The 17,836-nt window shown below is 30.1% G+C and overlaps 1 protein-coding gene across 3 annotated transcripts in view; it reads left to right on the top strand.

Annotated features, from left to right (window-relative positions):
* Window positions 1-16,065, top strand: part of LOC126734614 (uncharacterized) — a 31,032-nt gene extending 14,967 nt beyond the window's left edge. For 2 of the 3 annotated variants that reach the window (XM_050438311.1, XM_050438310.1), the window contains exons 4-8: window positions 5,783-5,909; window positions 5,967-6,162; window positions 6,217-6,360; window positions 15,537-15,701; window positions 15,757-16,065. In XM_050438311.1, coding sequence (XP_050294268.1) covers window positions 5,783-5,909; window positions 5,967-6,162; window positions 6,217-6,360; window positions 15,537-15,701; window positions 15,757-16,033 — 909 coding nt within the window. In that variant the 3' untranslated portion in view covers window positions 16,034-16,065. Of the gene's footprint in view, window positions 1-5,782; window positions 5,910-5,966; window positions 6,163-6,216; window positions 6,361-9,047; window positions 9,167-15,536; window positions 15,702-15,756 lie in introns of those variants that run through there. The other variant, XM_050438312.1, reaches the window with a different exon arrangement.
* The last annotated feature ends 1,771 nt before the right edge of the window (window positions 16,066-17,836 follow it).

The raw sequence follows: 17,836 nt of genomic DNA, 5'->3' as shown, positions 1-17,836 counted from the left end.
CTCCCCAAAATCCATAAGACCGATTTTCCCATAAGACCAGTGGTTGGTTTCCTTTGTTAACTCCCCATGCTATAATATTTCCTCTTGGTTGAATAATGTTCTCAGGGAGGTGACCAACTTTAAAAGTTTTTATTCGACTAAGAATTCTGTTGATCTAACCAACAGTTTAAAAAATCTTATTGTCTCTCATGGATCTAAACTTATTTCCTTAGATGTAAAAAATCTTTTTCCTAGCATCCCTCCCAGAGATTCTTTAAAGTTAGTGAGAACTCTCCTATTAAAAACATCTCTTAGTCGTATAGTCATAGAGGGTCTTTTAGATTTACTCGATATAGTGATCAACCAAAATTTTTTCCAGTTTGACAATAAAATTTTCAGGCAGGTCTAAGGTTTGGCTATGGGTTCTTGTCTTTCCCCTCTGCTAAGCGAGATTTTCATGAGTCATTTAGAAAGAGAAATAGTTGAGGGTAGGTTTAGAGATTGCCTAACGATATATAAGAGGTATGTGGATGACATTTTTATAATCTGGAATGGCAGGGAGGAAGACCGACCAAATTTTCTTAGTTTCGTAAATTCCTTACACCCTAACATTTCATTCACAATCGAAGAAAAAAAAGATGGTTGTTTGTCTTTTCTTGACCTTCTAGTTAAGAAATGCAACAATAAACTTATTTTTGAAATATATCGTAAGCCCACTACTACCGATAATGTAATTCAGTACTCTTGAAATTCTCCCTACTCATATAAATTTGCCTCCTTTAATTCATTTTTCTATAGATTGTTTAGTATCCCCTTGTCAAAAGAAGCTTTCGCTAAAGAATTGAATATTATAAAACATATTGCTCTCAACAACGGATTTCCCCTTCATTTAATAGACAAAATTTATTACAAATTTTTAAATAAATATAAATTGACCTACAATATTGTTCATAATAACGACTCAATAAGTTCCTTTAGATCCTTGACCTTTTTTGGTTCTATCTCCGTAAATTTAGTAAGATTCTTTAAATCCCTAAATGTTAAAATCGCGTTTAAGACAGTCAATAATTTAAAGAACCAATTGGTCAGTAGGGTGGATAAGGCAGGCATCCTTTCTAAATCGGGAGTTTATTCTTTAAAATGTGATGATTGCAATGCAGTATACATTGGCCAGTCTGGAAGAAAAATCTCTACACGCTTTAAAGAACACGTAGCGCTTTTTGAAAAATTTAAAAATACCAATGTCAGTGATACCAAATCAGCGTTTGCGAATCATTTGCTGGCCTCTACTCATAATTTTTCTCCGGGGGTGGGAGCTGAAATGCTTCATGAATGCCCTGAAGTAAGAAGCTTGAACGTTCTGGGGAAAATGGAAATTACAAAAGCTAAAAAAAGTCCTGTTCTCGTGTGTGTGAATGACGTGTTTACTTTTGAACCTAATTTAATTTTTAACAATTTAATTTAGCTTAAAGTATCGTTTAACATTTTCCTTGTAGTCACTTTCTTCACTTTACATTGGCTAATGTGTTAAGTTGTTTTAGCATTAGGTCCGTATAGCCGATAGGTTTTACACTTATACTTATAACCTTGTTGTACCGGGTTCGATTCTCGTTGAGTCTATGTTGTTGCGTTCCACTTTTTAATTTTTTATTTTTTGCTTTATACAATTATAACCTTAAAATTATTGTTTATTTATGTACTATGAAGTGTGTGGATGGCTTCTAAAGGTTTTTTATTGTTTTATGTAAGTTTTTAGTTTTATTTAAGTAGTATTTTTATTTTAGGCCTGATGATGCTCTAACTAGAGCGAAACACGTGAAGCCCGTTTAATTACATGTTGTGAGACCGTGACTTTGTGTTTTTCTTTGTTTTTCGTCAATTTTGGTTAATTCTTGCCTATTTTTTATATTATCTACTTGAACCTTAGATTTCAATGCCTGCCATAAATTTTCAATAGGATTAATGTCCGGTGATTGAGGGGGAAAATCTAGAACTTTAGGTACATTATAGACTAGCCTCAATCTAACTATTTCCGATTTATGTTTTGGGTCGTTGTCTTGAAGAAAAGCATTATTATTTTTCTAAACCTAAGTTCAAAGCACTTTGGCGTAAATTGGTTTTTAAAATATCCAAATACTTGTGTTTGTCCATAATTCCATCAATCGGGCAGATATTTCCTACACCACTAGCTGCAAAATATCCCCAAAACATCATGGAAACGCCTCCATGTTTCACGGTAGGACAAATATTTTGAGATTGCAAGGAGGTACCAGGTGTACGCCACACTATTTTTCTGCCATCTGATGAAAAAATGTTTATTTTCGTTTTATCTGAAAAAACCACGCGATTCCAAAACTCAGGGGCCTCACCTATGTATTTTTTTGCGAAAGCTACACGTTTCTGTCTTTCTCGCTATTCTGACATGAAAAATGTTTTATCTTATAACTCTCCTAACTGTCTCAGATCCAACTTTTTTTCCTAAACTTCTCTGTAGTTCCGAAACAATTTTCGGGGCACAAATAAAGGGGTCTTTTTTATCTCTCTCATTCTAAAGTGTTCATCACAAAGAGTCAGCTTCCTTGGACGACCAGGTCGATGTTTATTTCCTACTAAATTTTTATCTTTAAATTTTTTCACAATATATCCAATGGTAGTGCATGATTTATTTACAGCTTCGGCTATTTTCCGATAAATTTGGCCCTTTTTAAAAGAATTAATTATAATTTCACGCCCAGCAATAGTAGTTTCTCTCGATTTCATTTTTGTGTGTGCGCACGTTATTGCTTATTTTTCTCTACTACTTGACATGTTGCCTTAAATGTAAACAAAGATGCATACTGATTTTTTCTTACATTTCACCTTTTTATTAAAAGAATTTATACACTGTCCAAATACTTTTGAGATATTGCATATTTTATTAATTTTGTATCTTGCAAAACTGTTTGACTATGTACATCTTTTTTAAACTAAATATATCGTAATTATATTTGATAGTCATTAAGAAATATTCATAATTATCATTAGGTTGCAGATTTTATTTATTATAATTTATTATAGTAATAATGTAAGAATATTATTGAAAATACTTATTGTCCAAATACTTTTGGGAGTAACTATAAGTGATCTTCATTTATATCTGTTTTCCCATGATCATTTATTTTGTTTTATATACGTTCATATTAAGACCATATTATTGACTGTACTGAGTGACTCCTTCAAAATCTAACTGCTTGAAAAATTAAGCGCCCATGTTACCCGGACCCACTGCTTTTTTGTGATCGTTTGAATTCATGATCCATCATGAAATAATTATTTATATATTTCTGAACCTAGAGTAATTTAAATTACCCAGAACATATGAAAAAATTGTAATGATTCCTTATTTGTCGTGAATATTATGAAATATTTATATTAGTGATTTAAATATTTTTTCGCGGAACGGGAGTGAGACGTAACAATTTTGTTACTTTTATGGCTCATAAATATTCGAATGTTTAAAATTGCGATGGGTTTAAAAGGTTCTTGAATCTTACAAATAACCACTGTTCTATTAACATTTTTAAAGATAATAAAATATCTGCCATAAAATTACCACAAAAGCTTTAAAGATTGATCGATGTGGAACCACTACTATCTGGTCTAAAAAATCAATTGTATTCCAGCTTTTGTTATTTCCTTATTGATTTTATTTATAAAGGCTTATCGAATCAGAACCGGAATAAGAATTATTCATTTAAGTATTCCTGACTAAAACTAATAAAATATTTATTACAGTAGTTTAATAGTTCAGAATGAATGAATTATCATCTTATTATTAATACTCAATTTAATTATCTTGAAAACTGAGCTTTTTGTCTTGTGATTGCACAAAAGTATTCTTGCCTATAAAATCTCTTATGGATTTTACTTCATTTACTATAAACGATATTATCATTATAGTTTTATAAGCGCAATGTTCATTGTGTTTTTATTAAAACTGATGTTTACAGGGCCGTATCTGGACAAAAATTTTGGAGGGGGGGGTTAGGCCAGTGACATTTGAGATATTAGGGATAAAAAAAAATTTAATTTATAAATAGGTTTTACTAAAAGAAGATACCAGTTTAAACTAAAAAACGCATTTAACAACGTTAAAATTTTAAAAATAATTATAATAACAACTGAATATTTCTTTGCTTTTCCCTCGCAAAACGATTTAGGACCTCTGCGGTATCAAATATAATATTTCTATGCACGCTTAAAAGGGCAAGTCCTGTTAGCCGCTCCTCGACCAGTTGAATTGCGCAAATAGTCTTTTAAACGCCTTAGCGATGAAAATGATCGTTCTGATGAGGCTGTAGATACAGGTAACGTAGCCAGAATTTGCAACAGAGTATGAATATTGGGAAAAAAAGATGGATTACATGCTGATAATGCATCAAGAGGATTTTTTTGCCTTTCTGCTTGAGGCAGCTAAATCCATTTTTGTTTCCACAACTGTAGTTCTGCAGATAACGTATCTAGGTCCAAAAATTCCTCATATGGTAACAAGTCTTCCATTTTTACTATGTGTGCTTCGCACATATTTGGTACTAGACAATATAACAATGAAAGTGATTTTTCGTGATTTGCAAATCTTGCAGATTTTCATCAGTTCTTCTATAAATTGATCAAAAAAAGGAATTGCAACTGTGATTCGAAAATATTCCTCTGCAGTAGCTACCATGGCATTAGAACGATTCTGCTGTCGTGAAACTATTCTAGGTATTTTTATGCATTCTTCATCATCTATAGACTTTATAATAGCTTCAGATTTTTTACAAATATTTTTGAATTCTTAATCTATATTCAGTCTCATATTCCTGACCTGACTAATAACAGTATTCACATGCTCAACAGCGCCAAATAGATCAAAATCCACAGTCTGGAGAATTCTACATAACGGTAGAGTAAAAGCAAATAAAGTGGACGCTGTTAACATACTGATAATAAACTCACTGGTCATAATAGCTCGAAGGAACTGCAAAGCTTTTGAAGAAGTTTCGATGTTCTCTTGTTTTAGTTCTTCTAATGTTTCAATAATGGGTTTAGAACCTTCAGTAAACCTAATTAGTCCATCATGATTTTCCACCCACCGAGTTTCACACATGGATGTTAACTTACTCCATTTACTATTTGGAACATGTTCTTTAATTTTAATTTTTAATATCTCAGTGCGCATAGCTGATATTTTTATAAAATTTGCAGTAGATTTTATTGTTCCAATACAATTTCTGATACTCTGAACCTTACAGGAATGGGCAAGGGCTAAATTTAAAGAATGAGCACTACAGTGCACATATATTGCTGCTGGATATTTTTTTCTAATTATAGCCTGGACACCTTTAAAACTTTAAAAAGTAAATTCAAAAAAAAGAGTTATAGTTACCAGTCGTTTCAATTTTATTTTACATTATAAGATTTTCGGGGGGGGGGTTTGAACCCCCAAACCCCCCCCCCTAGATACGGCCCTGGATGTTTACATTTCGATAATTACCTTTATCTCCTTGCTAGTTTTTTATTTTTTAATATTCTTATATTCTTTTATAGAGAAACTGTTGCTGCTCTTTGAGCATCCTTTTTAGATTAAACTCGTTACATTAAATAATACTCATTGTCGTCTCTTTCTCTTTTATTATATTATAAAAAACTTTTGTCCCAACAATTATTTAAAACCCTAATTAGAACCTCAATTAATATCTTAGGGCAATACAATTCATTTAAAACATAAGTATTCTAACAAAAACCACCATTCTAATTATCGCTACATTTTATGTGTTTAAAGGATGATACATCAATTGCTGCTCAAGAAAATAACTGGGGTGCAAATGCTTCTAGAATGATAAGTCAAGTAGATTTGGAATGTAAAAGGATGATGAAAATTGACTATGATGTAGCACCACCCTTCGAAGGTTCAATATTGCATAATGCACTTTTATGGAATATTTTAAAAATTAATTGATTTGTAGGTCCTCTAGAACGGTATCAATGGCGAGTAACGGCAAGTTACTTTATGTGTTGGTATACTATGAATGAAATACCCGATTTAAAATATTTAGATGAACAATGTGATAATTTTGCTTACTGTTTGCACCTTTCTTATGGACCGAATAATGAGGATGTTCGAGCTGTGGATAAAGTTCCGTTTAAATGTGCAGAATATAGGTAGGAATAAAAATTATTCCGAAAAAGCGATAAATTAGCAGACTTCTTTTGAAGCTTTTGCCCTGATCCTTGTTGTCAAGTTATACATCTACCGAGGATAGATGTATGCTGGAATAATGTAAAAAATCCTTGTTTTAAAGAAAACCCCGAAGGAAAGAGAGAATGCCAGTTTAAAAGAAATGAAAACACCGATTTTACGTAAGAACATTACGTTTTATAATAAGAAAACCTACTTATACTAATAAAAGGTAGCAGTCTGAGTAAAAGTCTTATCAAGGATGTGTGTGTAAAAAATCACAGTTAATAGCACATATAGTTATACTTGTTGTAAAAAAGAATTCATAAAAAATTCATTTTCATTCAAAATTCGGGAATAAATTATTATGCTTTACTACACAATGATTAAATTATAATTTCCGCAAGAAAGATTAAACATCATTAAACGTTATGGACTGAACGATAAATTTTGATCAGAGTACAATTAAAATTTTAATAATAAAAGCCAAATTTTGTGTATGAATATTTGATAGCTACGAGTTTAATTTGCGATTAAATAGTATGTTATCTCGCTATATTTTTAATAAAATTAAATATACTCTATATTTTTCCAATTAATGATGTAAGCAGATATAAATTTGATTTTGTTATTTTTTTCATTTAATGGTTTTTATTAATTCACTATTTAAAATATATTATTTGGAAAATAATTTTAATGTTTAGCTGAAGTAAAATGCAAGCTTTATTATTTTTTGATTTGTTTTAATAAGGTTTAATTATCTTTTCTTAAATTTATATTAAAATAATTAAAAATTTCTGAATCAATAACTAATTTCTTATGTTTTTTCACTATTATTCTTTAATATCAAGCTACAGAAAGAAGTCTAAACTTACTCTATTCTAAAAAATAATATATAATTCTAAGAGTTTCATGCTAACTTATAAATTCATTTACATGAGGAATGCTTGTTAAATTAATATCTGTTATGTAAACTTTTTATTTCTTTAGTGGGTTAGAAATATTAGAATTATTAGAATTAGAATTATTAGAGAAGGAAGGTTTGAGAAGGTTGAGAGATAATGTAAAATTCATATGAACCCAAGCATAATCTAGAAATATAAAATTTTGTGTTGGGGAACTTACTTATACATAAAAAAATTAAAATAGTAATAAGAGTCATGTAAAAATTGTTTTCTTTATTACTAAAATTTTTTTCTTAAGCGTTAAACTATTTTTTTTGATGTAGCTAAGTCAATACCAAAACAATTCCATTCTTCGTCCTCAATATTCAGCATAAGAGTATAAACACAATATCCGCTTTGTAAATTAAAGGATTTTCATGTTATATTAAATAACGAACTATTGTTTTTTTTATGAAAAAATTGAATGGGATAATCATCAAGATAATCAATCATTTCAGTTGATTGTATAGGTTAACCAAGTTTCGCTAAATGTCTGTCATTAACTTTATTATTTTTTCTTATATTGGAGCAAAATTTAATATTTTTAACATTTAAAGAAACTGGTTCACCATTAAAAGTCAAAATATCTACAATTTATTGTTTTAAGACGTTTCGTCCTCCTTTATACTTTTTAATCGTATTTATTTTATCATTATGTATTTATTCATTTTATTAGTCTCTTTTTATACTTTCAATTCTAAGTTTAATTGGCATAATTATAATAAACTTTTATTTGTTTAATGTTTTATGTTATACCGTCGTTGTTCCTTAAAATATATCATTTTCCAAGTCTAGGTTACTAAAATGTATCTTATTCTCTCCTCTAAATAAATTGGTGATATGATTTTTTCTTAAATTATATTTTGCTACATTTTCTTCACTGTTTTCTTTAAGTATGTATTACTCTTTTAGAATAACTTTTTCTATCTTTTTGTTTTTCTTCTTCATATTTTAATGGATCTCTTTTTTGGCATAAAGTTTTCTTATAGTTTTTGTTTGCCTTCTTTTTTTTTCTTTGTGCTTATTATTACTTTAGTCGCTATAATTTTTTTTTTAGTTTTCAGCATATTTTTATTCAATCTTTTAACATTTAATGCACACCATATTTTACATTTTTACATTTTCTTTAAAGCTTTTTCTTATATCTATAAGTCAGAATTTTGGTTTTTTCAAAAGATTTTCTAAGGCAAAATCTAAACAAAATAAGTAAATTCATAAGCCTGATTTTTTCTCAAGATTCAATTTTTCGAATTACTAAATTGAAGATCTGACTAGGTTTATGGTGACCTGAAGAATGAAAATTAAGAGTAAAAAAACTAATATGAATTTAATAAATCTAGTATGCAATACCTAGAATTAAAAAATAGCAAAACAAACAAACCATTAACACAAATATGACAATAATTATTACCTCTTCTATATTATTTTTTATAATCTTATTTTATTTTTCAAAGTTAAAAACCCTGGATTATTAATTAATTGTGATTATTTAATGCTACATTGTAAAATTTAATGAAAACAAAAAAGAAATATTACAAAATACTTCACTATTAGTTTTGGATTAAGAAAAAGGATAGAAGCACACTCAGAAATACTTTGAACCGAAAACTGAGGTGATGGTATTCTAAAATAATTGATGTTAATATCTCAAATCATCATTTTCGTCATCTGAAAATAATCTTTCATTTCAAATTACATGAGTTATATTTATTTGTTTATTTATGCCAAAAAGTACAAACTCTTACACAAGTCAAAATACATAAAAAAGCATTACAATAATAATAAGACGCATGCAGTAACTATACAATACGATAAGATAATCCACAATTACCTTATCGTATTATAGTACTTCCTCTATAACTCTGGGGAAGATTTTCTATAGTTTCGTTTAAAGATAATTCCAGACTACTCTTTTCTTTCTTTAGTTACTCAATGTCCATTGCTGAACTGACTAATCCTCTTCAACAACTCATTATTGGCAATATCCTACATAGCAATCCAGGGTCCCGTCTTAAATTTTTTCTATGTATTTAAATAACGCGGCTCAAACTCTTTTACTATAATGAACTTTTAATTTTGTATAAGAAATTTCAATAAATTTTACGATTTTTTTAAAGTACTTAAGTTTGTTTTTAATTCAGGCTTTTAAAGATCCACTAACATACACTATCCGAATTAACAAATAAGATATTACTAAATATAATATCATCTTTAACAGAAGTTACTTGAGCACAAGAAGGCAGTAAATGAAAGTACGTAAAGATGATTACTTCACTGGTTATTACAAAGTCTGTAGCTCTATCAACATATCTCTTAAGGTAGCATATTGCTGTTCTCAGATTACTCAACCTGCAGATCACAAGTAGTCTTAATATTCCTTTCATATAAGGAATACTGCTGTAGTCGTCTAACTAATAATAAATTGCCATAAAAGCTCTTAGTTATATAGTTTGGAAAAAATAAATAAATACGTGGATGTGTAGAATCGATGAAAAATTGTAAGAATTTAAAAATTATTATTTCAATATCATGTTTTACATCTGCTACAAGCATTTTAGGATGTTTTATTCCTCTTGTGACGTATAATAACCTTGTTTACTAATTCTGTGAAATACAAACAATAACATCCCTTTAAATGTTGATGAGCATGTTATCGAATTTAACGAATGCGACAACCATTCTTGTCATGCTATCAAGGTACTTAATTTCATTTTCGATTATGTTAAGTCAGCTTAATATTTTCCGTATTTCAACTAAATAATAAAGCCTCTTAGCATTGCTTGATAAAAAGGCTTATCTTATTATTTCGTATTTTTTAATTTATGGTAGATAGTAAAAATAAAGTATACTACACCTCGAGAGCAAAAATGTAATGGTTTTTTTTTGCGTAAAGCCTTAATATGAATAAGCCATATTAAAGATATAAATAAATAAATAAATAATGTCTTTATTATACCAAAATATACAAAGGCGAAGTCTAGCATAGGGCTAATCAACTAAACCTCTAATTACATGAACAAAAATATACACCAAATTACATAGATAGCAGTTATAGAAAGAAGATAATAGAAAACCCGTGAAATCCAAGAAATCTATCTTGAGTTGGAAAATAAGCAATGACATTAAACTAAAAAAGAAGAAAAAAAAATACACATTTTCCCTTTTAATTATAAAGAGATCATCTGTAACGTGAGAAAATGCGACCTTGATTTTACTTTAAAACTAGCAATGGACATGCACTTAAGTGAATTTGGGAGTTCATTATACACCGAAACAGCATTAACAAGAAAACATTTGGGAAATAAGGCAGAATGAAAACGAGGAGCTGATAATTTACTTATGCATCTTAGATTGACGTCATGCACATCTCTTCGAAAACTGAATTTTTCACGAACGGAGGATATATCAAGCAGTCGATGCACAAAAACCACTAACTGATGAAGATAAAGATTTTCTGCATCCAAGAGTACACATTTTTTCTGAAACTCTGTCATATTTTCTTAAGTTAAAAATGAATCTACAGCACTGACTTTAAAGTTTTTGCAAACGATACAAAGTGACTTTATCTAAACAAGGAACATAAACAATGTTACAGTAGTCCATAATAGAAAAAACTAGGGACTCGCATAATTTCTTGCGTACTTTGTAGTTAATGATACTTCTATTAATATACAATGGTTTGAGCGCAAAATAGCATTTTTTAATTACGTCAGAAATGTGCATTTTGAATCTTAAGTCCTCCTCGAAAATCACACCAAGATTCTTAATGTTATCAACTATTTTTAACTGCGTTCCCCCCACAAATAGTTGTAGGTTATCCAAGAAATTTTTTTCTTATTTTTTGAAGAGAAACACATTACAGAACACTTGCTAGGATTTAATTTTAAATTATTGCTCGACGAGAAAGCTTAAATACATGACAAATCTTAAATCACAGATTTAACTAGCTAACGCATTAGCTAGTTAAATCTGTGCTTAAATCAATAGAATAATAAATTTGCGTATTATCCGCAAAGCCCTGAATACTGCACTATATAACAACCTTATACATGTTTGCTATGTATATTAGAAATAAGATAGGACCTAATACGGCTTCTTGTGGTACCCCAGAGCTTATATAAGAGCGATTTGACTAACATTGATTTTCTAATACCACCAGTTGCTTTTTTTCAGAAAGATACGACCTAAAGAAGTTTAATGAAATATCGAATTTATAATAGGTCAATTTTGCTAAAAACAGGCTGTGATCCAACGTATCGAAAGCTTTAGAAAAGTCAAGCAATACGAGCTCCATAGTATCACCTCTATCCAAAGCCTCAATGATTTCTTGAGTAACTTTTAACAAGGCAGATGTGATGCGGTGCCGCTTTCGGAAACCAGACTGGCCCTGTGGGATTATGTTATTTGTGATATAGAAATCATAAATGTGTGGCTGAATAAACTATTCCAAAACTTTCAAAATTACTGGAATAATGGATATAGGTCTAAGGTCGCAATAGTTCTTTGGACTATTGATTTTAGCTAAATGCATTATAAGAGAAGTCTTCCAAACATCAGGTAAACGACCTCTTTCCAAACAGGAGTTTATAACATGAGTCAAGTGAAGAGTAAGATGATGAATACAAAGTTGGAGCATATTCGCTGAGATGCAGTCACTACCACAGGCAGTGGATTTGAGATCTAAAACTATTTTTGAAATTTCTGCTACAGTCGCTAAGCGAAATGAGAACTGGAGATCAGGACTTAATGTATGATTAAGAAAATATTCGACTGTCTCTGGGCAGTTATCTGAAGGACTATAAACTGATGAAAAATATCAATATATCATTTATTTTGTCAGGATTTTGAAGGCTTATAGGTATAGAACGGTTAGAAGAATTTCTGAGACTAAGGTTTTTCATTGCTTTCTATAGTTTTTTATTATTGCTGCTTTTTCTTTTCCCGCGTAATTATCTCCACCACCGAATTTCGTAGTTGCTTGTAGAATAGCCAATCGGGTAAACTCTTAGACTTTTTAAATCTCGATAACGCTTTATTTTTTCTCGATAACGCTTTTCTTTCATAAAGAGTTTAACGCTATCGATAATCCATGGAGTATAAGGTTTAGAAAGTAGTAGTAGAAATTATAAGTTTTAGTAGTTAATGGGGCATGTGTCTCAAATAATGAACAAACGGTGCTGGACAAATACTCGACTTTTTTACCCAGACCATTAATATGGTAGATATAATTTATTTCTTCTAGATCAGCAAGAAAATCATTCCTGTCAAAAAACCTTAAATTGCGGTATGACCTATATTTTATTTGTTCATTTTCAACCTTAATCCTGATGTCACAAATTATTGCATAGTGATCGAAAATTAAATCAGCATTCAAATTATAAGAACGTACGACACTTGTGGGCTTGTTAAAATAAATCACATAATTTAAAGTTTGTGTGTTAGCTGTTACACGAGTAGGCTCATTTATTAGCTGGGCAAAATCATATGCAGAAAAGCAATCCAACAAAATATTGTCTGAAGAGTTATTCACATTGGAATTACCGAGAATAATAATATTATCATATTGTGAACATGCAAGGGCTAAAAAAAACATCAAAACAACAAACACGATGATGTAGATCTGCCCTAGGAGATCTATAGAATGAGCCGACACAAAAAAGTTCCTTTCCTAAACGTAATTTGATGAATAAGCACTTGAGATCAAGGCAGAAATCAAAATCCTCGAAGGTTAAAGAGCCTTCAAGAGACTGCCGAACATATATAGCAACCCCTCCTCCCCTGCCTCCCCATATTCCTCACAAATAACTTATAAGTTGGAATTGAAAAACTGTAAGATCTATCATCACTAAGCCAACTCTCAGAAATGCACATAACGTCAATTCCAGCTGATACAATTAAATCCGAGATTCTCCAATTTGACAAAAAAAAAGAAAAAAAATTACACAAATAAAAAAGATTAGATATATGACTTTCCTTTAACTAATAATATATACTAGAAATCACCTAAAATAGAATAAAACTAAATTATATAAACTAAAAAGAGAAAATGTTTCAATAATAAAAACAATAATAAAAAGATGAAATAACAGTTTTTTTTTCACTTATCTCTGTGTCCCTTATACCATTATATTACGCAAAAATAAAAATGATATAAGTATAGATCCTTTTGAAAGCTAGCAATAATCCCAAATGCCAAGAACTTAAAATTAGTAAGGATGTTAAAGTACCTTTAAATAGAAACACGATGCACAAAACCCCGATTTTTTGCCATGTGAAATACACACATATTGTTAAGAAAACCAAACCAATGCAGTTTTAAACACCGTTTGTCTCATTTATTTAAGTCCTTTTTTACCATAATTGATAATTACAAATTTGATACCGAATACTGCAATAGAATCGTTTTCATCGCTGGGACGGACATTGTAGGCCAAAAGTTAAAGATATTAATACATTTTTCAGAGCAAGTTACTGAAAATTCCGACAGATATCTTTTATGGGTACCTAAATAACCATACGTTAACATTCAGAAACAGAAATTCATAGGCCAAGCAATAAGTTAAATTGAGAATGGCGATACTTTAACTTATCAACTTATGACTTGTTATTGCAAGTTATTTTAATTTCCGCACCCCAGACCTACGTTGGCTAAACGTGTTTACTGTATACAAAAATTACTGATGTTGTAATCTCTTAAGCTATATAAGTATTCTCGTAAAATAAAGTCAATATAACATGAGAACTTAAGTGTTTTTAAAACTCTCTTTAAAAATCCTTTAAAAGCGAGAAAACGAAATCATCTTAAAACTACTGGTCACATTTCTTTGTTATAAAACATAATTATCCCCGGATATTTTTCATCGAAATGCCTTGTTATACTCGAGGTGTATCCGACATCTCGATGAAAGCGAAACAAAATTGCCAATAAACTTTCTTTATTATAACCTTGATATTTTAAGATTGTCACCGTATATTATTTTTGCTTATAAAATAGAGTAATAACGTTAGTCTACTAGTTATTAAAAAGGCAAGGCCTTTTAATTTCTTCAAAGCACTAGCTTTAATATGCATGTAAAGGTATCTTGAAAAATTCATAAAATAGTGCAGATTGATTAAATTTTAATCGTTATAATTTAGTAGTCGATAAAGATAATTGTTAGTATTTTGATCAAAAAATTTAAAAAAAATAACAGTGATTTCTAATTCAAATTACAAATAATTCATCCTGTAGGCTCTGTAAGTAATAGAAAGCTAAAATGGTACAGATTAAGGGCACTTTCTCAATGCAAATAGAATGGGAAAAAATTACCATTTAAATAATTACATTTTAGGTATGGCAAAAAAAACAACATAAAATTAAAAGAATAAGCAATAGAAAAAAAATCTCCCTCAAACAACACTCTATTAAGTTTTAAAATCCTTTAAATTATATATTAAAAAGAACAAAAATTACAAAAATATCTTTTGATGAAATAATTTCGTTTTTTGAGAGTTTGTTGACTTTTTTGTTTTTTTTTTATTTAGTGTAAACTTAAAATTAAGTTATAAAACTTTAAATTTAAACCATAAAATTCAAATAAAGAAAAGAAAAATATATCAATTAGGCCTTAGAGGAAGCCACCAAATTTAAAGTTGCTCCAACGCGTTTACTTAAAATGGTGGAATTTTGAAGGTCACACTCACTTATCAGAGAAGCCTTTTTTGAATAACAATTATGTAATTTCAGTTTTTTTTGTTACCATTTGTATCCTATTAAAACACGAATGTAATTAACAGCTGATGAATACTATCTCAGAAGATCATCTCCTATCAGCACAAAAAAAATATAACCAAAAATTTTAAAGCTGCAGACTTTACACTATTCTTCCCAGAAGATATTAAGCAAGATATTTTATTTGAAGTCTCTAATAAAGAAACTACTTAACCTTAAATTTATTAAATTATAAAATAATTACTGAAATCTGGATCTCAAGTGAGACTAATTAATAATTTTGACTTTTATATCAGTTATCCTAATGTTTTTTTTACCATTTACAGTCTTGTATAAAAGGCTTATAATTATTATCATTATTTTTGCTGTAGACTATTTGTATGACAAGGAGAAAACAGCCTTAGGAAGTCACATAATGAAAGGTTGCTATAAGGCATTATAATATTAAATTTTGTAAATTATTTGTTCTCTGAAGTGATACAAGACCATTATTTAGTGCTGAACAACCAACTACCAGTTGAGTAGTTCTTAAAGTTTTCTATCGATTTTGATGAACTTTAAATATTTTTATAACAATAACGAAAATTGGTTTTGGAATTGTTTCTTGATTTGATGGTCCCCAAGCTTATAAGTCTTATATTTATTGCTTCCATTAATTCCGGTTTTACCATTATTACAATTCATCATAAATTTTTCTTTATAGTGATTTAATCCTGAATAGATGGAACGTTTCTTGCCATTGTCAAGAAAAGGGATATATTTGGAACTCCCTTTATGGACTTTGTGTAGATATTGATGAATGTAGTGATGAAGTTCATACTTGTAATAAAGAAGGACAAGCTTGTATAAATTTACCTGGAAGCTACAAGTACAGTCCAGAACGAATTACAATTAAGCGAAGTTTAATTTGTTTTAATTTTTAGGTGCATTTGTAGATGGGGTTACTTCTTTGATAATAGTAAAAAGACGTGTGTTGTAAGTAATGTCATAGATAAGATAAAACTAAATAGCGAGCCTAAGAAAAATACTAGTAATGGCCGTGAAGCATGGATCATAGCAAAAAAAATTGTATTAACAATTATTAATGTGCCATACACCTCAAGTGGTAGCCAAATATTATTGTCAAATCTTTTGAATGGTTATTTTATAGTTTTAATTATTTATTATGACAGTTTATTAATATTTAAAGATTTTGATTGATTGATATGTGTATAATAGAGTTTTAATTTATATGTAATTTTTTCGCCACCCTAATTAAAAAGTTTTTTTAGTATTTGAGTTGCAGCAGAGTGGTAAGTAAAATAATTCAAGATGTCAGATTTATAAAAAATATGGAGAATGTTTTTTTGACTTATGCCAATTTGAAAAAAATAATACACGATGAACTTAACCTTTACACCGTCTCACAGACTCCGGGAACAGTATACACGTCTGGCAAATTAATATGACAGTTAGGAGAGTATAGCATTAGAAACGAAAGTCCATACTATATCCAACTACTATAGTATGACAAAGAAGCACTCTGACTGACCTTTAAACAAGTGCCCCGAACTCTCTCGCATCTTGTGACCGTCCTAGTTGACTCCGTAAAGCAGTGCAAGATAAATTGATCTATTTAGTAACTACTTTTGAAAGGAATAAAAGTGGCTAATAAATAACTGACGTAAGTTAAATATTTAGCCATTTATTACTTCTCATTTCCTTGAAGAGTAATTACACCGCCCAACAGCATGTATGTTGCATGGAATATTTTTATGATTCTAGGCTTATTTTTAATGCTGATATTAAATAATGTCATCAGTTTATATGTGTCAGCTCTAGTTTTTGAGTTAAAAGGAGGGAGTATTTTTTGGGAATTAAAAATACACTCAACGTACAAACATTTTTAATTACAAGAACTATACACTCAGGAATTTTCTTTTATATGATTTTCTACTAGTTTTGAATGAACTGCTACTCTGAATACTCCAGCAAAAATCGGCCAACATATGTGCATCCCAGCGACCCTGAAATCGTTCCTCCATGGTTCGAAGATCTTGGTGGAATCGTTCACCCTGTTCTTCACTCATGTCACCGAGATTTTCAGGAAAATGGTGTAAATGGCTGTGTAGGAAGTGCACTTTGATGCTCATGTTACATCCAAGTCGCTGGAAGTGTGACAACATCTCTTCGACGTGCGCAATGTAATCATCACCCTTCCTATTACCTAAGAAATTTTGGATAACCCAAACAAAGGAATCCCATGCATTCTTCTCAATTTCTGACATTGATCTGGTGAAATTAGGATCGTTTACCAACTTGCGAATTTGTGGACCATCAAATATACCTGCCTTGAGTTTTTCTGAACTTAGACTTGGAAATTTCCTTGAAATATATTTGAAACATTCACCATCTTTATTTAATGCCTTAACATATTGCTTCATTAAACCTAGTTTAATGTGCAGGGGTGGCAATATAATACGATCTCGTGGCACTAGAGGTTCATTTATAACATTAAGACTACCTGGAAGTAGTGCTTCCCTAGAGGGCCATTCTTTTTTTGACCAATGTTCTGATTTTGCTCTACTATCCCATAAACACATAAAACAAGGATATTTAGTGTAGCCTCCTTGTTGTCCTAAAAGGAAGTTCACCATCTTAAGATCAACGCAAATCACCCATTTATGATTGTTATATTTGATTTTGTTCATGACCAGTGCTATTGTGGGGTATTCTTCCTTAACTTTAGTTGAATGTGCTATTGGTATGGAGCCTAGTTTATTTCCGTTGTGCAATAGTACACACTTCAAACTCCGTTTTGATGAGTCAATAAATAAACGCCAATCGATTGTTCATATTTCTGCAAGCCCATGGCAGTCATTAAACCAGAAATATTAGTACAAAATACAAAATTATCCTCCTCAGCGAAAAAGGGAAGTAAGTCTTTTTCTCGAGTGCGGTAATAAGAAACTTTAGTTTCTTTAGTTAAAAGATTTCTCTCTTTTAATCTGGAGGCCAATAATT

The sequence above is a fragment of the Anthonomus grandis genome, chromosome 3 (assembly GCF_022605725.1).
Source record: "Anthonomus grandis grandis chromosome 3, icAntGran1.3, whole genome shotgun sequence".
NCBI classification, from domain to species: Eukaryota; Metazoa; Arthropoda; class Insecta; order Coleoptera; family Curculionidae; genus Anthonomus; species Anthonomus grandis.
This window is presented reverse-complemented; position numbering and strand designations above follow the sequence as displayed.